This window comes from Pseudopipra pipra, chromosome 4 (assembly GCF_036250125.1).
Source record: "Pseudopipra pipra isolate bDixPip1 chromosome 4, bDixPip1.hap1, whole genome shotgun sequence".
In the NCBI taxonomy this organism is placed as follows: domain Eukaryota; kingdom Metazoa; phylum Chordata; class Aves; order Passeriformes; family Pipridae; genus Pseudopipra; species Pseudopipra pipra.
The window spans coordinates 72,480,244-72,501,749 of record NC_087552.1 but is presented as its reverse complement, the minus strand read 5'-3'; the positions used below and the strand labels follow the sequence as shown (position 1 = coordinate 72,501,749).

General features: G+C 40.0%; 1 protein-coding gene across 4 annotated transcripts in view; it reads left to right on the top strand.

Annotated features, from left to right (window-relative positions):
* Positions 1-21,506, top strand: part of CTNNA2 (catenin alpha 2) — a 486,975-nt gene that overhangs the window by 84,484 nt on the left and 380,985 nt on the right. For all 4 annotated transcript variants that reach the window (XM_064653544.1, XM_064653542.1, XM_064653543.1 and 1 more), the window contains one exon: positions 13,589-13,784. In XM_064653544.1, coding sequence (XP_064509614.1) covers positions 13,589-13,784 — 196 coding nt within the window. The remainder of the gene's footprint in view (positions 1-13,588; positions 13,785-21,506) is intronic.

Sequence of the window (21,506 nt, the reverse complement as noted above, 5' to 3'; positions counted from 1 at the left end):
TATTTGAGCCCAGGGAAAGTCCAGTGTGGTTCTGGTTGCTGGTGTAGCAGGATCAGCAGCTGCAAGTCATCCACTCTTGTTCATGATGGGCCAGTGATGTTGCCTAAAAAGATCCTTGTTGAGGCTGCAGATCAGAGCTGTTCCTGTGGGAGAAGGGATTCATCAACACCTCTGGAAGTGAATCTTTCCAGTACAGGTCTGGGCTCAAGTACAGTTTTATAACAAGCAAAAATAAATAGGCTTTTATATCTCTGTTATCCTGGTCACACCTCCACAGCTTCCTACGTTTGCAGTAAAGAAAGTGTTGATTTCAGTTACAGGCTGAGCTCATCATTCTGTCATCCCTGTGGGTAATCCCCATAAATAACAGATTATAGAATCTGCCTTGATAGATAAATCTTAGTGAAAGTTGTGTTCAGTGATGCAGAATTATCTTCTGTGGTGATTTAACAGCAAAGTGGCCTTTTGTTAGCTCTCTCCAGAGTGTACATAGGTTAACCTATTACACTATAGAAATGTAATTCTCTTTACATTTATGAGGGAATGTAACAACTCAGAACCATGTGCTTAATGAAAAAAAAAATAGAAGGAAAATAATTTTTTTTTGTATTTTCCTTGATAATGGTGTTCATATAGTTTACAGCAAAGAGCAAAAATGGGAACTTATCTAGAAACAGAGCAGGAGGTGCATTCATATTGAAATGAAACCTTAATCAATTAGCACGGTTAATAAAAGAGATTCATTACATCTAAGATAAAAGTGCACAAACAATACCCGACCCAAGGATAAATACACCCCTTGAAACAGCAGTGGAAGTGCCTGCCCTGATATGCAAGCTTACAAGTGGCAGAGTGGAAGGATTTTTGTGTTTAGTTTCACCAAATGCTTGTTCTTTTAATACTTTTCTCTGCTTTGACTGTGGTACTTCACAAACAGTTCCACTTGTAGATGCTAATTGTAATATTTCTATTCCCAGTCTCTTGAGTCTCCTTGGTTATACTGTGGGTAGTATTTTTACAAGCTGTTGCACATTCCCTGTGCCTCAAGCTTTTCGTACTGTGCATTCAGCTGCATTTATTTACAAATTTTTGGACATTTTTGAGTCTATCCTTTCCTTTTTTTTTTCATGTATGAGTTTCTCCTGACTCTGTGCACTGCCCTGAAGGCAAAGAAATTGAACTGCATCCTCAAAGACTCTGTTGGGTGGTTTTCAACTTGTCTAAATAGCATTTGTGAAGAATGACCATTCTTTGCTTGAGCAGTGCTTAGTGGCAGGGGAAAGTTATGTTCCAGAGCTTTGTGTTCTCTTCTGTTACAGTTAAATTGGAGAATTTTGGCATTTTAAAAGGCTTTTCTTTTAATAATTAAAGAATGCAGTTTAGAGGTGCTTGTTAAGAAGCTGACTGAAAAGATCTAAATTTTTTTTTTTTAATTTTTAGCAGTAATAGCCTACTGAGATAATTGTGTAAAAATGCAATATGGAATTATATACTATTAAGGATAACATCCTTGTTAAATAGCTTATTCTTACAAATACAGCCTGAGGTCCATATATTTAATGTTAATTAATGCATTCAGGTTTTAATAAAAAAGCTTATTTGGTGTGTCTTTGCCTGTGCCAAAAGGAGTTGAAAACCAATTTCGTGTCACTTTGTGTTTCAGACAGACCAGCTTCTCTTTGGCACCTGCTGTTCTGTTCTGCCCGTTGCCACTTAGTGCTGGGAATATATGTCAGATTCTTTTCTTTTACGTTTCTCAGACTTTCCTTGGCTGTCACTGCCAGTTTGAGGTTATTTTCCCTCCAATTTGTGGTTTTGTTCTTCCCTTCACCGCGGGGTTAAGTTTAATCCAGAGTTATTGTGTTGCTGTTCAGAAAATCGATGCTGATGGTGGTAAAGGGGAGAGACAGTGGGTTGGGAAGGACTGTTTAATCTGCAGCAGGAGGGGAAAACAATCTGATCTTTATCATGGGGGAATAAAACACAACCCCAGGTTGTGTTATCAGGTAGGCAGGCAAATGCCTAATGCTGTGGTGATTAGGAAGGTTTAGGTGCCATGTGCAGAGGGATAATTTGGTGTATTGCTCATGGTTTTGTTGAGACAGACAATGAGAAAAAATGTTGATGTCTGCTCAAGCAGATCTGTCTGTGGAATGTGTGGGACAGGAGTAGCTGTTAGTTCTGTGTGGGACGATGGTGCTGCTCTCTGTTCTTCTGACAAGAAGATCTAGAACAGCAGAAGGAGGACAGAGATGGCTTCTGTTCCTGGCAGATCCTGGGACAAAGCCAGCACTTGCTTCTTGTTTGACCAAAGGCGGTTTCTGGAAGTCTTCTCTTTTGCCATGTCTGGAATTCTGTCTCTGAACGAGCTTTTTGAATTAGCGACTGACTGCCATGGCAGGACCCTGGTGAGGAAATTCTGAAGTGAAATTAAAAGAATCAAGAGGGGTTCGGTCAGCAGGTTGTAGAAGGAAATTCTCCCCCTCTTCTCTGCTCTTGTGAGACTCCACCTGGAGCACTGCATCCCACTCTGGGGTCCCCAGCATAAGAAGGACATGGAACTGTTGGAGCAAGACCAGAGGAGGCCAGGAGGTTGATCAGAGGGCTGGAGCACCTCCCCTATGGAGAGAGGCTGAGAAAACTGGGGCTGTTCAGCCTGGGAGAGAGAAGGTTGTGTGGAGACCTCAGAGCAACTTTCCTGTGTGTAAAGGGGCCCCCAGGGAAGCTGGAAAGGAATTCTTCCTCAGGAACTGTATTGATAGGGCAGGGAGTAATGGGCACAAATTGAAATAGGAAAAATTTAGGTTAGGTACTATGAAAAAAATTCTTGGCTGTGAGAGAGGTAAGGCCCTGGCACAGGTTGCCCAGGGAAGCTGTGGCTGCCCCATCCCTGGAAGTGTCCAAGACCAGGTTGGACAGGGCTTGGAGACTCTTGGGATAGTAGAAGTGTCTCTGCCCATGGCAAAGAGTTGGAAAGAAATAGTCTTTAAGTCTTCTAGCTTAAACTCTTTGGTCTTCCAACCCAAACTGCTCTGTGATTTTGTGTTTGAGTGCCAGCAGAGCACCTCACCCTTTTAATGCATGGGATGTGCTCTACTGAAAAGTGATATGTGATCCCCAGCCCATATGGGTGAGGTGGTTGTTCTGTGGTTGCAGGTACACCATATGTACGACCATCAAAAGACAGCTTTGAATCTCATTTTAGCTGAATACTAATAAGTTGAAAGCTCAGTCAGTTGGTATTAGAAAAACCAAAAACGAAACCCCAAAAGAAATGAAGTAGCCTTTCCACAGACTCTGTCAAGTCTCTCACACAAATTGTTTGTAATAACACAATTGTGTTTTTCTTCTTTTTTTTTTTTTTTTTTAAGAAAGATTTCTCTGCTGTACTGCTGTGCAAAAAGCACACAATAGAGAGAACCGAGGGCTTTGTCAAGGTCTTGACTGCAGATGAAATACAGGCTTTGCCTTCTAAACCTCTCTACAGTGTGCAGGGGGTATGTGGACTACTAAGGAGGTCAAAAACTGGCTGGACTTCAATAGAAGTGGTGGAAGATTGATGCCCAACAACTGCCAAGAGAATTCTGCAGGGCTTGGGGCTAAGCTGGGGTTGTGCTTTGGGCTGAGATGCACCTTCAATAAATTTTCAGACCAATCTGGGAGGAAGGTCGATATGCTCAAAAACTGGGGCTGGCACGAGGAGTGTCTCAGCAGGTGAGGAAATGGGCTGGCAGAAACCCAGGAAAACTCAGCAAAGGCCAATGCAAAGTTCTCTGGTGGAGTAACCCAATGTCACAACATGGGGTGGGCACAGGCTGACTGGGCAGGAGTGCTCTGCAGGAGTGTGAGTCCTGGTGGACAACAAATTCAGAACATGAGATTGGAGAAAAACATCATGGGAAAGAAGGCCAAACTCACACTGTGCTGGTTTTGTGGGTTTAGCACAAGAATAATCTCTTCTGCCTTTTTGTGTGAGAATTTATAGGTGCTCTATATTTACAGGCTCACCAAGGTTTTCTGTGCTGTTCATAACATGAGCATGAGAGCAACAGAATGGTGGTGGTGTGACATTTGATGCTGTTGTGCCATTCTTTCAAGGTGACATTTCAAATTCCTACAGAACTGAAACAATTGGCAAAGTAAAATGGAAAGACTTAAACAGTTATTTCCCTCTGCCTGTGTACTTGCACCGAGTCTGGAGATTGTGATCACCATGAAATGGGTGACTGAAAGTGAAATGCATCCGAAAATCCGTGATCAGCAATGTTTGTTCATTCAAATTCCATAACTGAAGTAATTCTTTCTCCAAACTGGATTCCTGAATTGGTTTGTTAAGGGTGGGGAAAGAAAATAAAAGCAATAGTCTGGTCTCATCTGGTCTGTCTCAGATGATACAATTTAAGCTGAAGGAGGGTAGATTTAGATTAGATATCAGGAAGAAATTCTTCCACGTGAGGATGGTGAGGCCCTGGCACAGGTTGCCCAGAGAAGCTGTGGCTGCCCCATCCTTGGAAGTGTCTAAGACCAGGTTGGATGGGGCTTGGAGCAACCTGGGCTAGTGGAAGGTGTCCATGCCCATGGCAGGGGGTTGGACTGGATGATCTTTGAGGTCCCTTCCAACCCAAATCATTCTGTAATTCTGTGTATTTTGCAGAGTTGTGACTTCATTTAAATTAATTTTCTTTTTGTTTGGATAAGTACTGATAGAAAAAGGTAATAATATTGGCCCAAACCTGTGCACATTTGGCTTTGAAGAAGTTTGTGCTGTCCTCTGGGAAAAAAAAAATAATATTTTCTTCATTTTCTTGGTCTTACTTTGAAATAATTTTCTTTATTTTCTGCAGTTGTTTGTTACTTAAAAAAAAAAAAGGACATGAAGAATGAGTTAATTTCATTATTCTTCATACTATTCAAAATAGAACTCCCAGAAAATTAGATAGTATCCATTTTGGGGGAATTTTGGTTTAATCTGTGTATATAGAGAGTGGAAGATTTCTTACTTCTGTTTTCTGCTATTCTTTATGGGAAAGGTTTTCATTAAAAAAAGATCTATTACTTGTTGCAGAGAACCCAGAGCACTAACTCACCGCACATGTCAAATATTTTACTTCCCTCCCTTACAGCACTTCACATTAACTGAAAGGGAAACTCCTGGGAATCGTTTTCCTTGTGTTTCTGGTGATGTATGAGATTGTTTTAAATGCTGTTTAGGAGAGTTCCCAGACAGTAACATTGCCCTGGGGGAGTGAGTCTTCATCCACAGCTAATGGAGGGCACCCCGTGGAGTCCCTTCTTTGGCTCCTTCTGCCTCTGAGAAGCTTAAATGTCTTGCTACCTTGCCTTTAGAATTGCCTGCTGTCTTATTTTAGTATCCTTTTAAAGGTTATTTAAATTGTTTTGTGTTTTTTTCTCCTTGTACAATGTCTTAATCATCGGAGAAAAAAACCCTTGAGAGAGACAGATATTACCAAAGCTTCTGTTTTCGATGCAGTATCTGGTAAGGCAGGAAATTAAACTTTTAGGTGTTTTATTGCTTCATCATAATCATAGAATCATGGGATGGTTTCAGTTGGAAGGGACCTTAAAGACCATCCAGTTCCACCCCCTGCCATGGGCAGGGACACCTTCCACTGTCCCAGGTTGCTCCAAGCCCCGTCCAACCTGGCCTTGGACACTTCCAGGGATGGAGAGTCCACAACCCCCGAACTGGTCAGAAGAAGCTGCAGAACCTCACAAAGCAATTGCCATCTCTCTTTTTCTTTTTTCTTCTTTTTTTTTTTTTCCCCCCCAGCCAGTACAACTTCTTGTACTTGAGCTGTGGTTGAGTTCCTTTGATAACTAGATCCTAAATACTGCTGCTTTTAAGATTGCTAGCAGGTTTTTAAACCAACAGGAAGTGTCAAGAAAATGGCACGTTAAATACCAACTAAGAATTCCATTTTAAAAAGTGTGTGCTGTTTGCAGAGACAAATCTCATATGGATTCAGTACTACAGCACGGAGTACCAGGAATCCAGGGATTTCAGGAGTGTTTTACGATTCCTCTAGTGAGGTGTGCCCTCATGTGGTTAAATGCAGTATCTTCCTTGAATCAGTCAGACACCCTTTGAATTTATTCTCTTTTCTACTGAAAACTGGGAGAAATAAAGCCTTTGGACCAAATGGGAGACAGTTTGATGTCAAGTACGTTTTTGGTATTTTTTGTTTGTTTGTTTGTTTTACAGCTCTCAAGTGATTTGGTGCTTTGACATGACTACAAATACACTTGCATTTGGTTCTAATTTAACTACAGATGTGTGTGTTTTCCTTGTATTGTGGGTTTTTTTGGAGATTTTGAGGACCCACTTTGCAATATTTAGGACCAAGTGGCTTCATTTCTGATCGATTAATCCTGATAATTCTTGAGTATGGAAATGAAAACTTGCTTGTTGATTTTCTCCCACATAATATATAATGCCAGTAGTCTTTTATTTTTGATGCTCTTTAAGTACCACAAGTCTTAATTTTGTGGTAATAATATATAGCTAATGAGATATCTCACACCTTGCATGTGATGTGTGTGTAAACTTGACTGTTAGCTCTGTATTCAGTATTGGAAGGAATTAAGAGTTAATGAGGTGTTATTTTATACTTTTTATTTCTTATCATTCATGTAGATTGGTAGCAGCTTTTCTTGGGGGCTTTATATCCTTACAGCAAACTGCAGGTGATAGTGACTTTTCTTCTACATCCAAAAGTAGTGTAACAAAGTTTTGCCCCCACATTTAAAATTGGAGAAAACCAGGGAAAAGCACTTATGGCATCAGTGACATTTTCTGTTTTAATTAACAAGGAAAATAACAGATGTCAGCAGGGGGGTTGCACCAGTAATAACTTATTAACTGTGAGGCATTAAATAAAAGTTATTGAATGCAAAAAAATTGCTTTATCCTCAAGTACTGCTCAGTGGTTGCCAAGATCATCGAACACTGCACTGAAAGTTGACATTTTTGGTCACTGTGAAGTCATTCCACTTCTTGTGTATTTACTGATTATCAGGTAGACTTGAGCTTTCTGATTATTTTTAGCTGAGGTAAGATATGCTTTATGTTCTACTGTTTCAAGGTACATTTTTTGAATGTTAACCTGTGCTGAGTTGCACAGAGGTGATATCTGGAGCCAAATAACTTCCCTTTACTGGTTTCAACATTTTGAGTTCTCCCATGGGTACGTGGTGTTGCCTCCCTGGGACAATGAGAAGCAGAAGGAAGATGGTGACAGGATCCAGGCAGGAGGGATTGGTATCTCCAAATGTTGCTCCAATTAAAATTCAACCTATGCTATATAAAGCCCAGAAGCACCCTGGATTTAGAGCTTTGGAAGACTCAAAGGTTTGGAGGTGCCAAGTCTGTTTAGGCACCCAGCTCGAGGGGAATTGAGAAACAGAAGTTACAGGATTAGTTACATGATTAGTTCTCATTTTCAACACATGGGGAAGAGAAGGGAGATGCTTTGGAGTGAGAATTACAAGATGGTGTGGGAGAGATGTGAAAGAGTGAGTTTTTTGAAATCCCATCCCTTTCTAGAACTTACATGCTCAACTCTGGGCCTGCAACAGGGAACTTATGTCATATGGTGATTAATAGACCACAGGTTTGGTTGGAGTTAGTGTGAGTCCTCCTCCAAGGTGAAAAAATGGCTCATTCTTCTCATTTCAAACCCAAACACACTGGTGTGGCACCCCACCCTCTTAATATAATATTCTAGATCTTAAGGTTCCAGATCTTCTTCACCCGTGGGGGAGGAAGACTTGCTTCACTTCTCTGCTGAGTCTGAGGAACTTCAAACCCACATTTTCTACCCCTGAAGACAATCCTGTGCTCACCAGTTCATGTCCTGGCCCCTAAGCTATGTAGGGTGGTCATCCTGCCAAGATTATGCCATTATGTGGGAAGAATTCTTGTTCCTCTTTCCATCTTAGTATAATCATCAACTGGTCTTATCCATAATGAAGAAGTAGTTGACAGAAAATACATGTTTAACCCAAGTCATAAACATGAATTTTTGAAATGGTGCAGCATAACTTGCTTAGTGTAACCTAAAAAAAAATTAAATACTGGGAATCTGTGGCTTATGGACTGTCTTTAGCTGTTTTATTTGACTGGGGACAAACCCTTTTGTGCACTTAGAAAAACCACGGTGACTTAAAAGTACAGAGGAACATCCTAAAATCTGACTTTTATCTTTTACTTGCACTGAAGGCATTGAAGGCAGATTTCATAGGAGTCAGATTAAGCCAATGGTTTTGCTGAAGGATGTGCACTTGCTCCAGTTAAACACCTGCTCAAGCTTTTCTGGTTTGGCAAAAGCTGGAATTGTCAAAATCCTAACGAGATGCCAGATACCTGTGTTCAGGAAGGGGATTATTTAGTTCTTAAAAGAGAGGTTTTGTGATTCTACCAGGCAGAGACAGAGTGGGGATCTTGTAATGGGTGTTGTTGCTTGTACTGCCAGTTCCCTGAGATGGTTTTGGTCCCAGTGGTGTTACCAGTTGACAAGTGGATGCTCTGGGGAACCTCAAATAATGTCCAGGAAAAAATGAATCCTTGGGAAACCTGAGGAATATAAATCTTTTGTCTTTCATGAGTAAAACATGAAAATAATCTCTTTCTCCTGTCTACCAGGTAGCTCCTTATATGATGGAGTTATAAGAAAAGAAGCTGGAGTTGATATTTGCCTCCTAAATAGCATCACAGTCCTTTAGTGCCAATTAACAGCAGAAATTCGTTACAAAAGGAGAATTTAAAAAGTTTTGCTCCTAGGCTATTATAAATTAGAGCAAAATGCATTAGGGGAGGCATTTTGTTACCTTAATTTTTACTGATTATTGTTTCAGTTGTGGGAGAGTCAGTGAAAACATATTACAGGTCTTTATGGCTGTTGTATACATTTTTAATAATTTTTCAGGAAGATTTGTAGGGGGAACATAACCATGATTTTTCTTTTAATTATGTTTTTCTTTTCTTCTTATTACTAACAATATATTTTGTGGGAACATATTTCAGGTTTGTGTGTCTGTTGTAGAAACTTCTGATAATTTTTCAGGGAGATTTGTAGGAGGAAATTAAGTGTGGGGAGGCTATTTATTTTTTTTTCTTCTTTTTGATAGCATAACAGGTAGTAAGAAATTCCACAGAAAATGAATACTTGCTGAAGAACTTTAAAGGTGCCTTATATAATATTCATTCACGTTGGCCTCTTCCCGTGGTGGAAGCACTGATAAGAAAAATATAAATTAATAGTAACACTGTTGCTATCTCTAAATTGCATCCTAAAAGTGCACATGACATATGCAAATCTGTTCAGGAATTAGTATTTGGCAGCAGAAATGTGAACTGGAGCAGCTCACTGTCCTCCAGCTACACTGGATTAAAATATCCTGGCTCTAATCAGTGTTGCCCGAGTTATCTGTGTACTTTGCAGCCAAAAGGAAGGCGTGTAACTGGTGTTTTTTAACATCCCAGCTAATAATTTATACATTAGAGAGAACAGTCTGCTTATTTATGGGTTCTTCTAGGCAGTAGGTGTTTGCAAACACTGAAGGGAACTGGATGGAGTACAAAAAACCCGGGTTAAACCCCTGTTAAACCACTGGAATTCGGTGTGGATGGTGAAAGTTAGATTTGCCACTAGGAATTCAAATATCTGTATAGAAGAGAAAGAGGATTTCAGTTTTATGAATTAGGTAGACAGCTGGTGCTAATCATGGGGAGATAATTACAAGAGTTAATTATGTAAGCTGTTATGATTTATTGGGTAAGGACAGTGGCAGATTAGTCAAGTTGATGGAGAAAAGTGAAGAACTGTTATTATCAAAAAACTGAGTTATATTATGGACTGAACCATGCTCAGCAGAACATCTGTGTTCACACTTTTAGTGGTGTAATAGGGAAAAAAAAACATTTTTTACATGGTACTAGAGAATAAGCACAAATATGGAAAAAACCCAAGTTATCTGCTTCCCTGCAAAAATATGGAAAAAATCCAAGTTAACTGCTTTTCTGTTTTGTATGTGAATGAAGAAGTAATTGTTGAGAGCATTTTCTCCCGTGTTTTGCTCAATAATACCTTGGAGTTGGATGAGGATCAGCTAATGAACCACTGCTGAGAGCCACATCACAAAGTCAGTCTCTGGTGTGCAGAGCCAGGAATATTTCAAGTTCCACACGTGTTTGCTCTGCTTCTGGATGGTCAAAGTGAAGAAGGTCACAAACATGACAGTGCTCAGGTCTGTTCTCTACCTCACTTTGAGCAAGGAATTGAATCTGGTGCTGGTGCTTTAACCCATAACACAGTCTGCTTCTCTCACAAAGTATTTTGAAAGGTCTCTCCTTCATCCTGATGCCAGAGGAGACAAAAAAGGCAAATCCAGCCAAGAAACAGTTCAGAAAAATGAAGAAATGAAGTTCTTGTTTTCCAGACAGTTGTAGTGATTTTTTTTTTTTTTTTTTTGGATGTAACAAACTTCCTCTGGAGACAGGAGGGTTTTGAAAAACAGTGCTCAGGGGGATCCCATTAGTACAAGCAGTGAGGCGATGAGGGAGTGCACTCGAGTGGAAGGGCAGCCTTATATCTCGAAGTGAAAGGGCCCAAACGCTGAAATGTCAGGGCTGTCTTTTCTGAGCTCATTGAGTGTTTCCAGCAGCTGGTGATATATGAGTGTATGAGAAGAGAGGAATAACTTGTAGCTCTTCACATTCAGGAAATGCCACTGGGAAGAGCAAGTAATATTTACTTAAAAATACAATGTGCATATGGGAGAATAGTGAATATTTTTTTTTTTTTTTTGCAAATAGTTAATGATATTTCAGAGAAACCCTTTTACACTGATTTCACCTGTCACAACCAAACCAAAATATTTGTGTGGATGGTTTTCATCATGTACACGTTTGCAGAGTTTTGTTTGATTTACCTGCTTTGATTTTTTAAAAACAAAGAAACATATAAATGCTGCCTACCCTCAGAGAAACTCCAACAGCCTCTGTCATTGATATTTAAAAACTGTAGAATCACAGAATGATTTGGGCTGGCAGAGACCTTTAAAGAACATCTGGTCCAGTCCCCCTGCCATGTGCAGGGACATGTTTCACTTGGATAAGTTGCTCAGAGCCCCATCCAACCTCACGTTGAATATGTCCAGTGATGGGGCATCCACAACTTTCTGGGTAACCTGTTCCAGGGTCTCACCACCCTCATAATCAAAAAAACTCAACTTCCTTATATCTAATCTAAATATAAATCTCTTTCAGTTTAAAGCCATTCCCCCTTGTCCCATAACTCCAGGCCCTTGTCCAGTCCCTCTCCAGCTCTCCTGGAGTCCCTTTAGGCCCTTCAAGGGGCTCTCAGCTCTCCCTGGAGCCTTCTCTTCTCCATGTGAGCACTCCTAGCTCTCCCAGCCTGGCTCTAGAGCAGAGGGGCTTCAGCCCTCACAGCATCTTTTTGGCCTCCTCTGGACTTGCTCCAGCAACTCTGTGTCTTACCTGTTCTGGGCACCTCAGAGCTGGACTAAGTGCTCCAGGTCTCACAAGAAAGAAGTAGAATCACATCCCTTGACCTGCTGGGTGGACTTTTGCTGCCACCCAGGATACAGCTGGCCTTCTAGGTTATAAACTCACATTACCAGGACATGTCTAATTTTCCATCCACCAGTATCCCCGAACCCTTCTCCAAAGGGCTGCTCTCAGTGCTTTCACCACCCAGTCTGTACTGAAAAGATGATAACAAGGCATCTGTCCTTTGTGAGGGATCAGTGAGAAACCACAAGGATCAGCAGTATAATTAAAAAGAAAGGTATATTGATATTTTCCTCAAAAATTGTCAACACATGTATATTTTTTAATGTGGTTATGGAAAATCTTGAGCACCTAATTAGGAAAGAGAAGGCAGAGGGAGAATAACAATTCTTAAACTTCTAGCCCACCCATTTCAGAAATCTGTAGGGAAGACAGTTTAATTCACAGAGCCAGGAATGTTCTTCTCTGAGCTGGAGCTGCTGACTGGGGATTAATTTGATGAGTGTGTGATTCAGCTCTGTCCCCTTTCACTTCAGGCATCCCTGCCCACACGTGACCTCTGCCATTGGGAAATCCATGCTAATAGAATTTTCTGCTTTCAGCAAAGGCATCCTCACCTTCCTTTGGTGCTGCTGGGGCTGTGCAAGGAAACCTTAATTCAGGATGGGACTGAACTATTAATTAGCGAAGTTCTGTTTTTCCAGCAGAGATCTGTGCTAGGGCTGTGTGAAGCTTCTTTAATAAAATAAGAGAGCAAGGTTCCCTAGTGTGATCACAAAGCCTGGATCGTTACAGGGTTGCCAAATGAGCTTATGGTAATTTTCAAGTGATATATTTGATAATTGTACGGAATTTAGGGTGAGGCCTGCATGAATTAGTTACAGAAACTGACAGAGACATTCTGTCCTTTGTACCAGTATAGGTGGGGTAAGATATTTAAAATAAACCAGTTGGCTTTAAAGCCATGCCAGAAAATTGAGTTATGCTAATAAGATATTAGGTTTGGGGTTTTTTTTCCCATTTTTTCATGCAATTTTTATGAAACTCTAGGTCACTGGCTTTTTAAAAATGGGAAAGTAGCTAATATGCCATGGGTTTTTCTGTCACTGGTACCAAAAGACTTCCTCTTCCTCATTCTTACAGTGAATGTGTGGCTTAGGGCACCAGTACATCACTTCAGCTGCCCTGGTTTGTGTCCTGCGTAGGGAGAAGTGGACCTCTGAGCATTATGGATCCATTGCTATTTTTTCATGCATTTAACACCCGATGATACCCAGTTCAGTATTCCTGTTTTACAGAGGGCAGCCTTTCACTGCTGGAGTCCTGCAAGATTCCTTCTTGGTCCAGCCAAAAGCTGTGGTACCCCCCGTGCTGTGTTGTTAAGCTTTGTGGTTTAAGTGTCTAATCAGTTTACTGACAGCTCAGTAAGGAATTCCTTTAGGAAGCAGATTTTCCTTCTGTTTAAATCCTGACAGGATGTCGCTGTCTGCTGTGGTCTTACCCCAAAATGTTAGAAATACAGTAAAGCAACACTTACCCAAAGAGTTTGAACCTGAATAATCTTTGCAGCAGGAGCTCTTCACACCTTAATGCCTGGAAAACAGCCACGATGTTTTTGTCACCACTTCCATGTCCCTGGCAGTGCTTATCTCGAGGGACAATTGATTTCTGAGTGGTTTCTGACCCCTGTGTGTTCACTGCCCATTTTATCAGCTTACTCATTTCTAAAAAATGAAAAACAGTGACAAAAACAATGCTTTAGCACCACTGCCCTGCCATACCTGGTTCTTATCTTTTTCTTTTTGCTGCTTGGCTGTGATTTACTCAGCCCAGACTGAAGAGAGGTTGAGGGGAAACCCCTGTTTTTGAGGGATGTGCTGCTGGATCTCGTACTTTTAAATTTTATTTATTCAATACATGTGACCACTACATCCCTTCCAGGGAAGAGACAGCAGTGGTGTTAATTGAGTTAGGTGATCCTATTAGCAGTTGGAGAATCGCTCAAACTGACAAAAAACTTGTTTTTCTTGCCCCAAGGTAACAACACTCGTGAACACGAGCAATAAGGGACCATCTGGCAAGAAGAAAGGGCGCTCTAAGAAGGCTCATGTTTTGGCTGCCTCAGTGGAACAGGCCACTCAGAACTTCTTGGAAAAAGGAGATCAGATTGCTAAGGAGAGCCAGGATCTCAAGGAGGAGCTGGTTGCTGCTGTGGAGGATGTTCGAAAACAAGGTATGTGGGACAAAAGGCTTTAAAGGGGCAACAGCTTCTTTTGGTGCTTTCCAAGATTTCTTTTGAAAAAAAATGCATCAGATGCTTTGATAATTTAATTAAACTTATGTCCCATATATAAATATATATATATATATATAAACCCTCATGGTATATAAATATTAAAATACCTATACCTTAATGAATAGGAACAAGTATAAACAATGTTCTGACTTTGCTAAAATAATGTATTTGGTTTGTTTTTTTTCTCTTTTAGCTGTTCTGTCACCACACAGTGGCCTCAAATATAACTTAGCAGCCAGGCTGCCCAGTGCCAAAGCTTATTGTTTCATTTTCAACTTGGTTTTTAGTCTGCTCTGTGACAAAATGACCTGTTTTTTCACTTGGCTAAATCTGAGCAGTGGTTTAAAGCCTGTGGGTGCAAATGTAGAATTAGGATTTTGGCATCCTAACAATTATCAACCAAATAGTGCAGCAATACAGAAGTACTTTTTAATTTCAAGTATATATTGAAATATATAAAAAAATTATCCAAATCTGCAAATAGAGGGCTAATATCAATATTTAAAAAAAATATTATCTGGGTGTTGGTGAAAAGATAAATGAATATTCTTGAGATCATGGATATCCTCTGACAATTTTCTTTCAAAAGGTAAAATCTGTATCAGCTGCTTTCAAATTTACCTGTGTGGTGGGAGAAAAATGTGTTTTCAATACATACCCATAACAAAACATTTCCTTTTTACTGACTTTGATTCTAATTATCTTTATTGCGGCAGAATTAAGTACCTTTCAGGTTTATTCCATTGTAAATCCTATAATATAAAGATACCATCTGCCAGTATCATCAGCCCTGGGTTTTAGAACAAGACTGACACACCTCCAACTGGGATTTCAAAAGGAGTCTAAAAGACTTGGGCATAAAATACTGATTTTCAGTGAGTTAGTCCCCCAAAACTCATATTTATGTTTTTTTTCAGCTTGTGAAAATTGGACTGAAGTGATCATATGAGCAGGCAGGGTTAAAATTTTGTGTGCATAAGCACTGATTAGTGAACATTCCAGTCTGTTCTGTCCTGAGGCTGTTTCTTCCTCCTCTCTGCTGTATGTATATTTGGTTTTACTGTTTTCCTGTTCCTCTGTGGTTTGGGATTTTTGAATGTTCAGTTACCAGTACATCAGAACAAGTTGAGTACTTGTATACTCTATGTACAATGATATTTCAGTATTCCAAGGGGGGTTTGTTGATTTATTTTTTGGGGTGGGTTTTGTTGTTGTGATGGTGGGGTTTCATTTGGTTTTTTTTATGTAGAATTTCAATGCTGATGCCTGGCTGTTCTGGCATTAATTTTCACTTGTCAACTACTTCAGTTTCCTGTTGCTTGCATTACTTGTTTTGTGTTATGCCAAGTTCTAGTTCAGCATCTTCAGTGCTGACACGAGTGCCCACCTTCTCTCTGAATTTATAACACTCCCTTTGGGTCTGTGGTGCTGACTCAGCTTCTCCCAAGGAGCCTCCTACTGAGTCATCAGCCTAAATTGTTGCACAGTGTCTTGTCTTGACTGAATTTCTGACTTTTTAATTGACAACAGGACTTTTATTCTCTTTGGTTTCGAATCTATACTTTAAAACACCCCAAACAACAATGGGAGAGACAGAGAGATAAAAAAAGACCTTGAACGGTATTATACAGAGTAATACAGACGTTCATCTTTTGTCAACGCTGCAGGCTGGGGAAAAAGCCTGTCAGAAAAGTGGAGCAGCTTTTTTTGGGGGGTGTGTTCAACACGATTCCGTGGCTTGGAGAGCAGGAGGCACCAAACCCCATCATCAGCAGCCACGAGCCCTGCGAACGGGACCGGCCCCGCCGGGGTGGGAGAGGACGCGTTTGGCTCAGTGACATAAAGAGCTGGATTAATGAACCGAGGCTGTGTTTTGCTGGCTGATTTCCTGGCAAGGTTCCAGCTTGGATAATTACATCCTCAACCTAAAAATGTCTCCAGCAGTCACAGCTGGCTCTGGGGTGCTCCTCGTTTCCTACCCTGCGCTGCCGTGTGCTGTTCTGTTCTGCTGCAGACAGCAATTCCTGCCAGGGAGACTTGCTTTCCATTGATGGGTGTGAAACAAATGCACTGTATCGTTTGCAAAATACTTTGGAATAAATGGGAATGCAAAGGACACGTAGTGTTGAGGATCTTGTCGCTTTAATAATGTGGGAGGATGAGCAACAGTTTTGATTTACGGAGTTGGGTTCTGAAAACACAAAGAGCAAGATGAAAATATTTTGTGCCTAAAGCTCATCCTTGTGTAATTATGTGTATTTATGTATCCCAAAAGGACTCCATAATAGGAACACTTCGTCCTTATAGTTCCAAACCATCTAAGTGAAATAATCCAATTGCTGTGCCATGGAATGCTTTGCTGTGTGGGTGTTTGTTCTGGTACTGTCAGGGTTGTGCCAAAGTTCTTCCAGAGGGGGACGAATGAGACCTGGGAAATGTGGATGTTTGTTGTTCATGTCTCCTTACACTGGGGTTGGAACTAGGTGATCTTTAAGGTCCCTTCCAACCCAAACCATTCCATGATTGTATGAGCATGAACCCTGAAACTACAAAGCCTGGGAAGTGCAGGAAAGTAAAGAAGAACTCATAGCAATAAAAAGTACAATACTTGCAACACTCATAGTATGGGTGTCTTAATGCAACTGGTCTTTTATTGATCGTTAGAGAAGAAGAAAATTCCCTGTGGAGGAGAAATTCAGGTTCTAATTGACACAAAAATCTATCAAGAACTGCAAGTCCATCGGGCTCAGGTCTGATTAAATTTATTAAGAGACAGTCTGGGATGCTGCAGAAGGCAAGACAAGGAAATACATTATATTCATGTAAATTTATTCTATCAGTTAAATGACTTTGCCAGTGTCTATTTGTAGGTATGTGCTAGTGACTGTCTGATTTTAATGTAATTTTTCTGGAAGTTTTCTGGCATATGGCTGAAACATCCATTAAAAACATGATTTAGTCCAGCAGCTGGTGGTTGTGTTATAATTTTTTTTGCTTTTCAAGCACAGTCAATACAACTTCACACCATAATTTGAAATTTGTACTTCAATCAAGGGACAGAAAATAGCTCTAACTGTTTTTTGTGTTTGAAGGCACTGTAAAGTTGAGGTAGGCCTAATTTTTTTTCATGCAGATTTATGCATGTTGTAGAGAAAGAATCTGATCCATGTACTCTGTGACTATGTGTGAGCTTGGAAGTGTGGAAAAACATCTGAGACACAAAACTTTCTTGGCAATTTTTTTCTCTGTGATGGAACACACTAAAAATAATATTTTTAGTGCTTCAGTGCTTTTAGTTATCTACTTTTGAAAACTTTTTAAAGGATGATTTTAAAATAAATCCTGTAAAAGGTCTTCTTCCTTACTTCTTCCCTCCTGTCTCCTTCAGTGACCTTGGGAGAAAAGCAGGGAATCTGCATCTCTCAGGTGGTGGAAGCAGACTCCAAAATACACATACGAGAGAAGCTAGTTGTTATTAGAATGATTTTTATTGCTATTTTAAGTTCACTTGAGCTCTTGTGGTTTCAATGACAGCACCTTGACACGGAGAGGGGCACATTCTGCACTGATACTTGTAATGCCATCTACGTTCACATAAAACTGTCTCAGTTTTGTGATACACAAGATTTTTTTTTGAGGCTGAAAACATCACCCCAGTTCAGGCAGTTTGTATTTTAGGAGACCTTTCCTGATTTAACCATTTTCTTTCAGTCAGGCCTTGTTGGACCAGCAGTTCCTTCCCAAACCCCTGTCCTTGCAGTGCCACGTTATCCCAAGTCTTTAACACTCTCTGCCTGGAGGTCTTGACTTTCCTGACTGAAGAATAAAATCCTTGATGGGATTTTGCCTTCCTTAAAACTTTTCCACTCTCTTTAGAATCTCTTTGGACTTTTGGTTTCTGCCCTCTAATTAATTCAGTTTTCTTTCTTAACTGCATTAAAAAACTGCAGCCATCTCAGTTTCCCAAGGAGTCCCTGCTGCTCTCCTCTACTCCTTTCCCTCTCCTTTTCTTTGCTATCTTTGTGTCATTAGACACTTACTTTGTCTGCCTTGCAACTCGGAATTTCCTTGAAATTCTGGAATTTCCTCTGTCTCATGGTGACTCTCACATTCCCTGTTAACCCTTCTCACTTGTCTCCTCATACCCTCATCCTGTCTTCACATGAGGTCCTTCTTGTCTCTCATGTTCAGTCATGGTTTTGAAATGCAAAGTAGAAAATAAAAATAAAAATAAAATGTCTTTCCCTTCTTGTTTTTTTTCTCTCTTTACCTTACAAACTTAATGTAACTTATTTGTTGTCCTTGTTTTCTCTACCAGCAGACCATACTGCTCTCTGAATCCTTCCCTGACCCTGGGAACCTCCTTCACACTTCTGTTAGCCCGTCTTTCTGATTGTACTTAGTTTTGTCTATTCTGTCCCTTTTCCCACTGAATTTCCTTCCTTTATCTTACATACATTTAAGTCCAGGGTATGAACATCTTCTTACATAGCATGTTATGCCTTCAGATCTACTTTCTCGGGAGAGTCATCTACCACAGACTTTCCAGGATTTACCCAATCTATTCTCTCTGCTGTCCTTTTGACTTGTAAAAAAAAGAAAAAAAGAAAAAAGGAAAAAAAAAAGGGGTTGTACCCATTAGTATCTAAAAGCTTTCCTGGAATAGTTTGGGTTTAACATTTAAAATACAAATAATCCATTCCTCTGTGGTTCACTTGGTTAATAAGAATTCAGCTAATGGCTGTGGTTTGCCCTCTCTGTCTCTCTGCTACTCCTGCAGCATTTTTTCCTAGTTTATAAAATATATAGAAGTCAAATTACTTCATGAGGGTGTTTCTGTAGAAGCCATTAAAAGACTTGTAAAAATACAGCTTTCACTTGAGATGGGAAAGGAAGAAATTCTTTTTACAGAGGAAGCAAACGATGAAGTATTGTCTGATTTCTGTGTATTTTCAACTCTGAGTCCCTGTGACTGGACTCAAACTGAAGGGTTGATCTGCAACTGAAGATTTGTGAAGGCATCTCTTACTGTAATAACTGAGCACTGATTCTTTCAGGGATTTTTTGATATTTTTTTCTGACTCTTTCTGGCTGATTGTTATTCCCACAGTCTGAGTTGAATGAAAGAACTGTAAGATACTGGGGCTGAATCTAGCAACTATGAAGGAGCAACAATGGATCCCCTAAAAATAATTCAAAAGATTCTGATATTAATATTTTATCATTAGATTTTGTCTGCGTAACCTGAGCTGTTGTTTCTTACCTGGGTTGGGTGCTAGAGAAATCTAGAGAATCTAGAATTTTCCCTCTAGAATCTAGAAAATAATTTTTTAGGGAAAAAACCCATATCTTTTCACTTAAACGTATATTCTCCCTATGTTTATTTGTAAAACTTCATTGAACTATATGAGAACTTCACATTTTTTTTGCTAATAGAAGTTAGTGTCTGCTAGTTCTTGGTAGAGGAGAAAGTGTGTCTGTGTGGGGAGCAGTTATTTGAGACAAACTAGAACTTCTCTCCATTTTGAAAGAGGAGATGAGGCTTGTGGTTGATCCTGCCTAGTGGGGGAGTGACTCTTGGCCTGCACTGTAAAAGAACCTGTGTGTGCAATAAGATATTCTCTTTTTTTGACCATGGTAAAACTCTGTCTTGTTATTAAAAAATACTCATAATCTATTTTGAATTGCTTGTTACGTGTGGAAGTGACTTCAGTTGTTATTCACCTTTGCAGTGCTCCTCCTCAGAAATCTGGCACGTTAAATGTCATTCCATGCAAATACTCCAGCGCTGGCTCCTCCAGACCCTTTTCGATCCATTAATTATCTTTCAGCTCTCAGAGAATTTAGCTGCAGAAAGACATTAAAATGCCTTTTCTGAAATGATTTAAAACACTCGTGATGAAAAAGCAGATGGTGTAGAGCATCTCAAAGAGCTGTTGCACAGATGAGTAGTGCCAGGGGTTCCCAAATCCTGCAGCTCCATGGCCCCAGTTCTAAGCAGTAAAGTTCCCAGTAAGCACATGCACACACACACATACACAGGTCATATATGTACATTTTTACATATATATATATGTGTGTATATACATGTCTGACCACACACATCAGGCACTGAGAACTCACTTTTCCATGATTCTGTGAGACACAGGAGCTGTTTGCCCAAAGAGGTGGTGGATGCTCCGTCAGGGGCTGAACAACCTGGTCTAGTTGAAGATGTCCCAGCTCATTGCAGATCTCTTCTAACCCAAACCTCTCCATCTTTCTGTGAAACAGTTGAATATCTGTAAGTGTAAAATACCTATATTTTTATGTGTAATGCAGATCCTTTCAGTAGCTGGGTTTAGCTTCTCACTCTATCCCATAGCTGACTCCTGGATCCTGGTCTCCCCAGTTACCCCCACTCCCTAAAACACACCCACAAGCACATGGAAGCAGATGTTTGAGTTGACCTCCACATGCCATGGTCTGTCCAGCAGCTGGAGATCAGGAATCTGGCCAGACAAGTGCACTGACCAGCAGTCTGTTCACACACAGCTGGCCCCTTTTATCCTCTTATGCCTCCATTTTTCTGTGCTTGTTCCTCCCCAAATCATCTCGATCCTTCCTTTTACCCACTTTTGGTTTCTCCTCTAAACATCCTATTACAAGTTTTGTGTGATCCTAAAATGATCTTCCCCTGCATCATCCCACAATGAGTCCTGTATCCTTAAGGAGGAAGCTGAAAATAGAGAAAAATGAAATGCATACAAGTGTCCCTGCCCATGGCAGGGGTTGGAACTAGATGGTCCTTAAGGTCCCTTCCAATCCAAACCATCCCATGATTTTGTGATTTTCTGTACACGTGGTTTAGGCTGTTGGGGAGGTCTTGAACTGATGATGATGCTGGTTCTTGCTAAAGCCAACTGTGCTTATTCTCTGCACCATTTCCAAAAGATTTACTTCTGTTCCAGCCTCAGCTGGAGATTTTCTAATATTCATTTCACTTTTTAATGTTTTGCTTAAGCTCATGTGAGTTTAAATTTATGAAAGTGACTTATGTCTCTGAGGTATTTGTGTTATAAAGGGTAGTTGGTGTTTGATATATTGCCTAAAAGTGACAGTTTGAGGCAGATTTTACAAAAGCAGTGATATATGTTTGAAAAAATAATATAAATTAATATATGTGGTGATTTTTCTTTTTTTATACTATATTTATTTATATTGTCTTTCTTGAAGATTTTGGCACTATCGTGGCTTTATATTAGGGAATAATAAATTTGCTTTAAAATGTCAGCTTCTGACAGTTGTCAAAAATTAAATTATACTTTAAATTGCAAGTTATGGAAATAGTGTGTCTTCCAGAAATGTTTGACTTGAGTTCTAAACTCAGATTCTCAAATTACTACTTTTTTTTTTCTTTTTTAGAAGCAATATTGCTGTTAAGAAGGGTTTTATTTAAGAAAGGATTGCAGACATGCAGCATGGTTTAAAATAAAAAAAATCCCTCTCAAGGGATTGTAACTAGGCCATATTTTGCAGTAAATATTTAACTCCACCACCCATCCCAGTGCAGTATTAGTATGCATGAAATTTCTGAATTCAGGTCAAATTTGGAAAACAGTCTCACTAGGATTTAAATAAAAAGTAAAATAAACCAGGGTCTTACAAATTGGAAGAGGC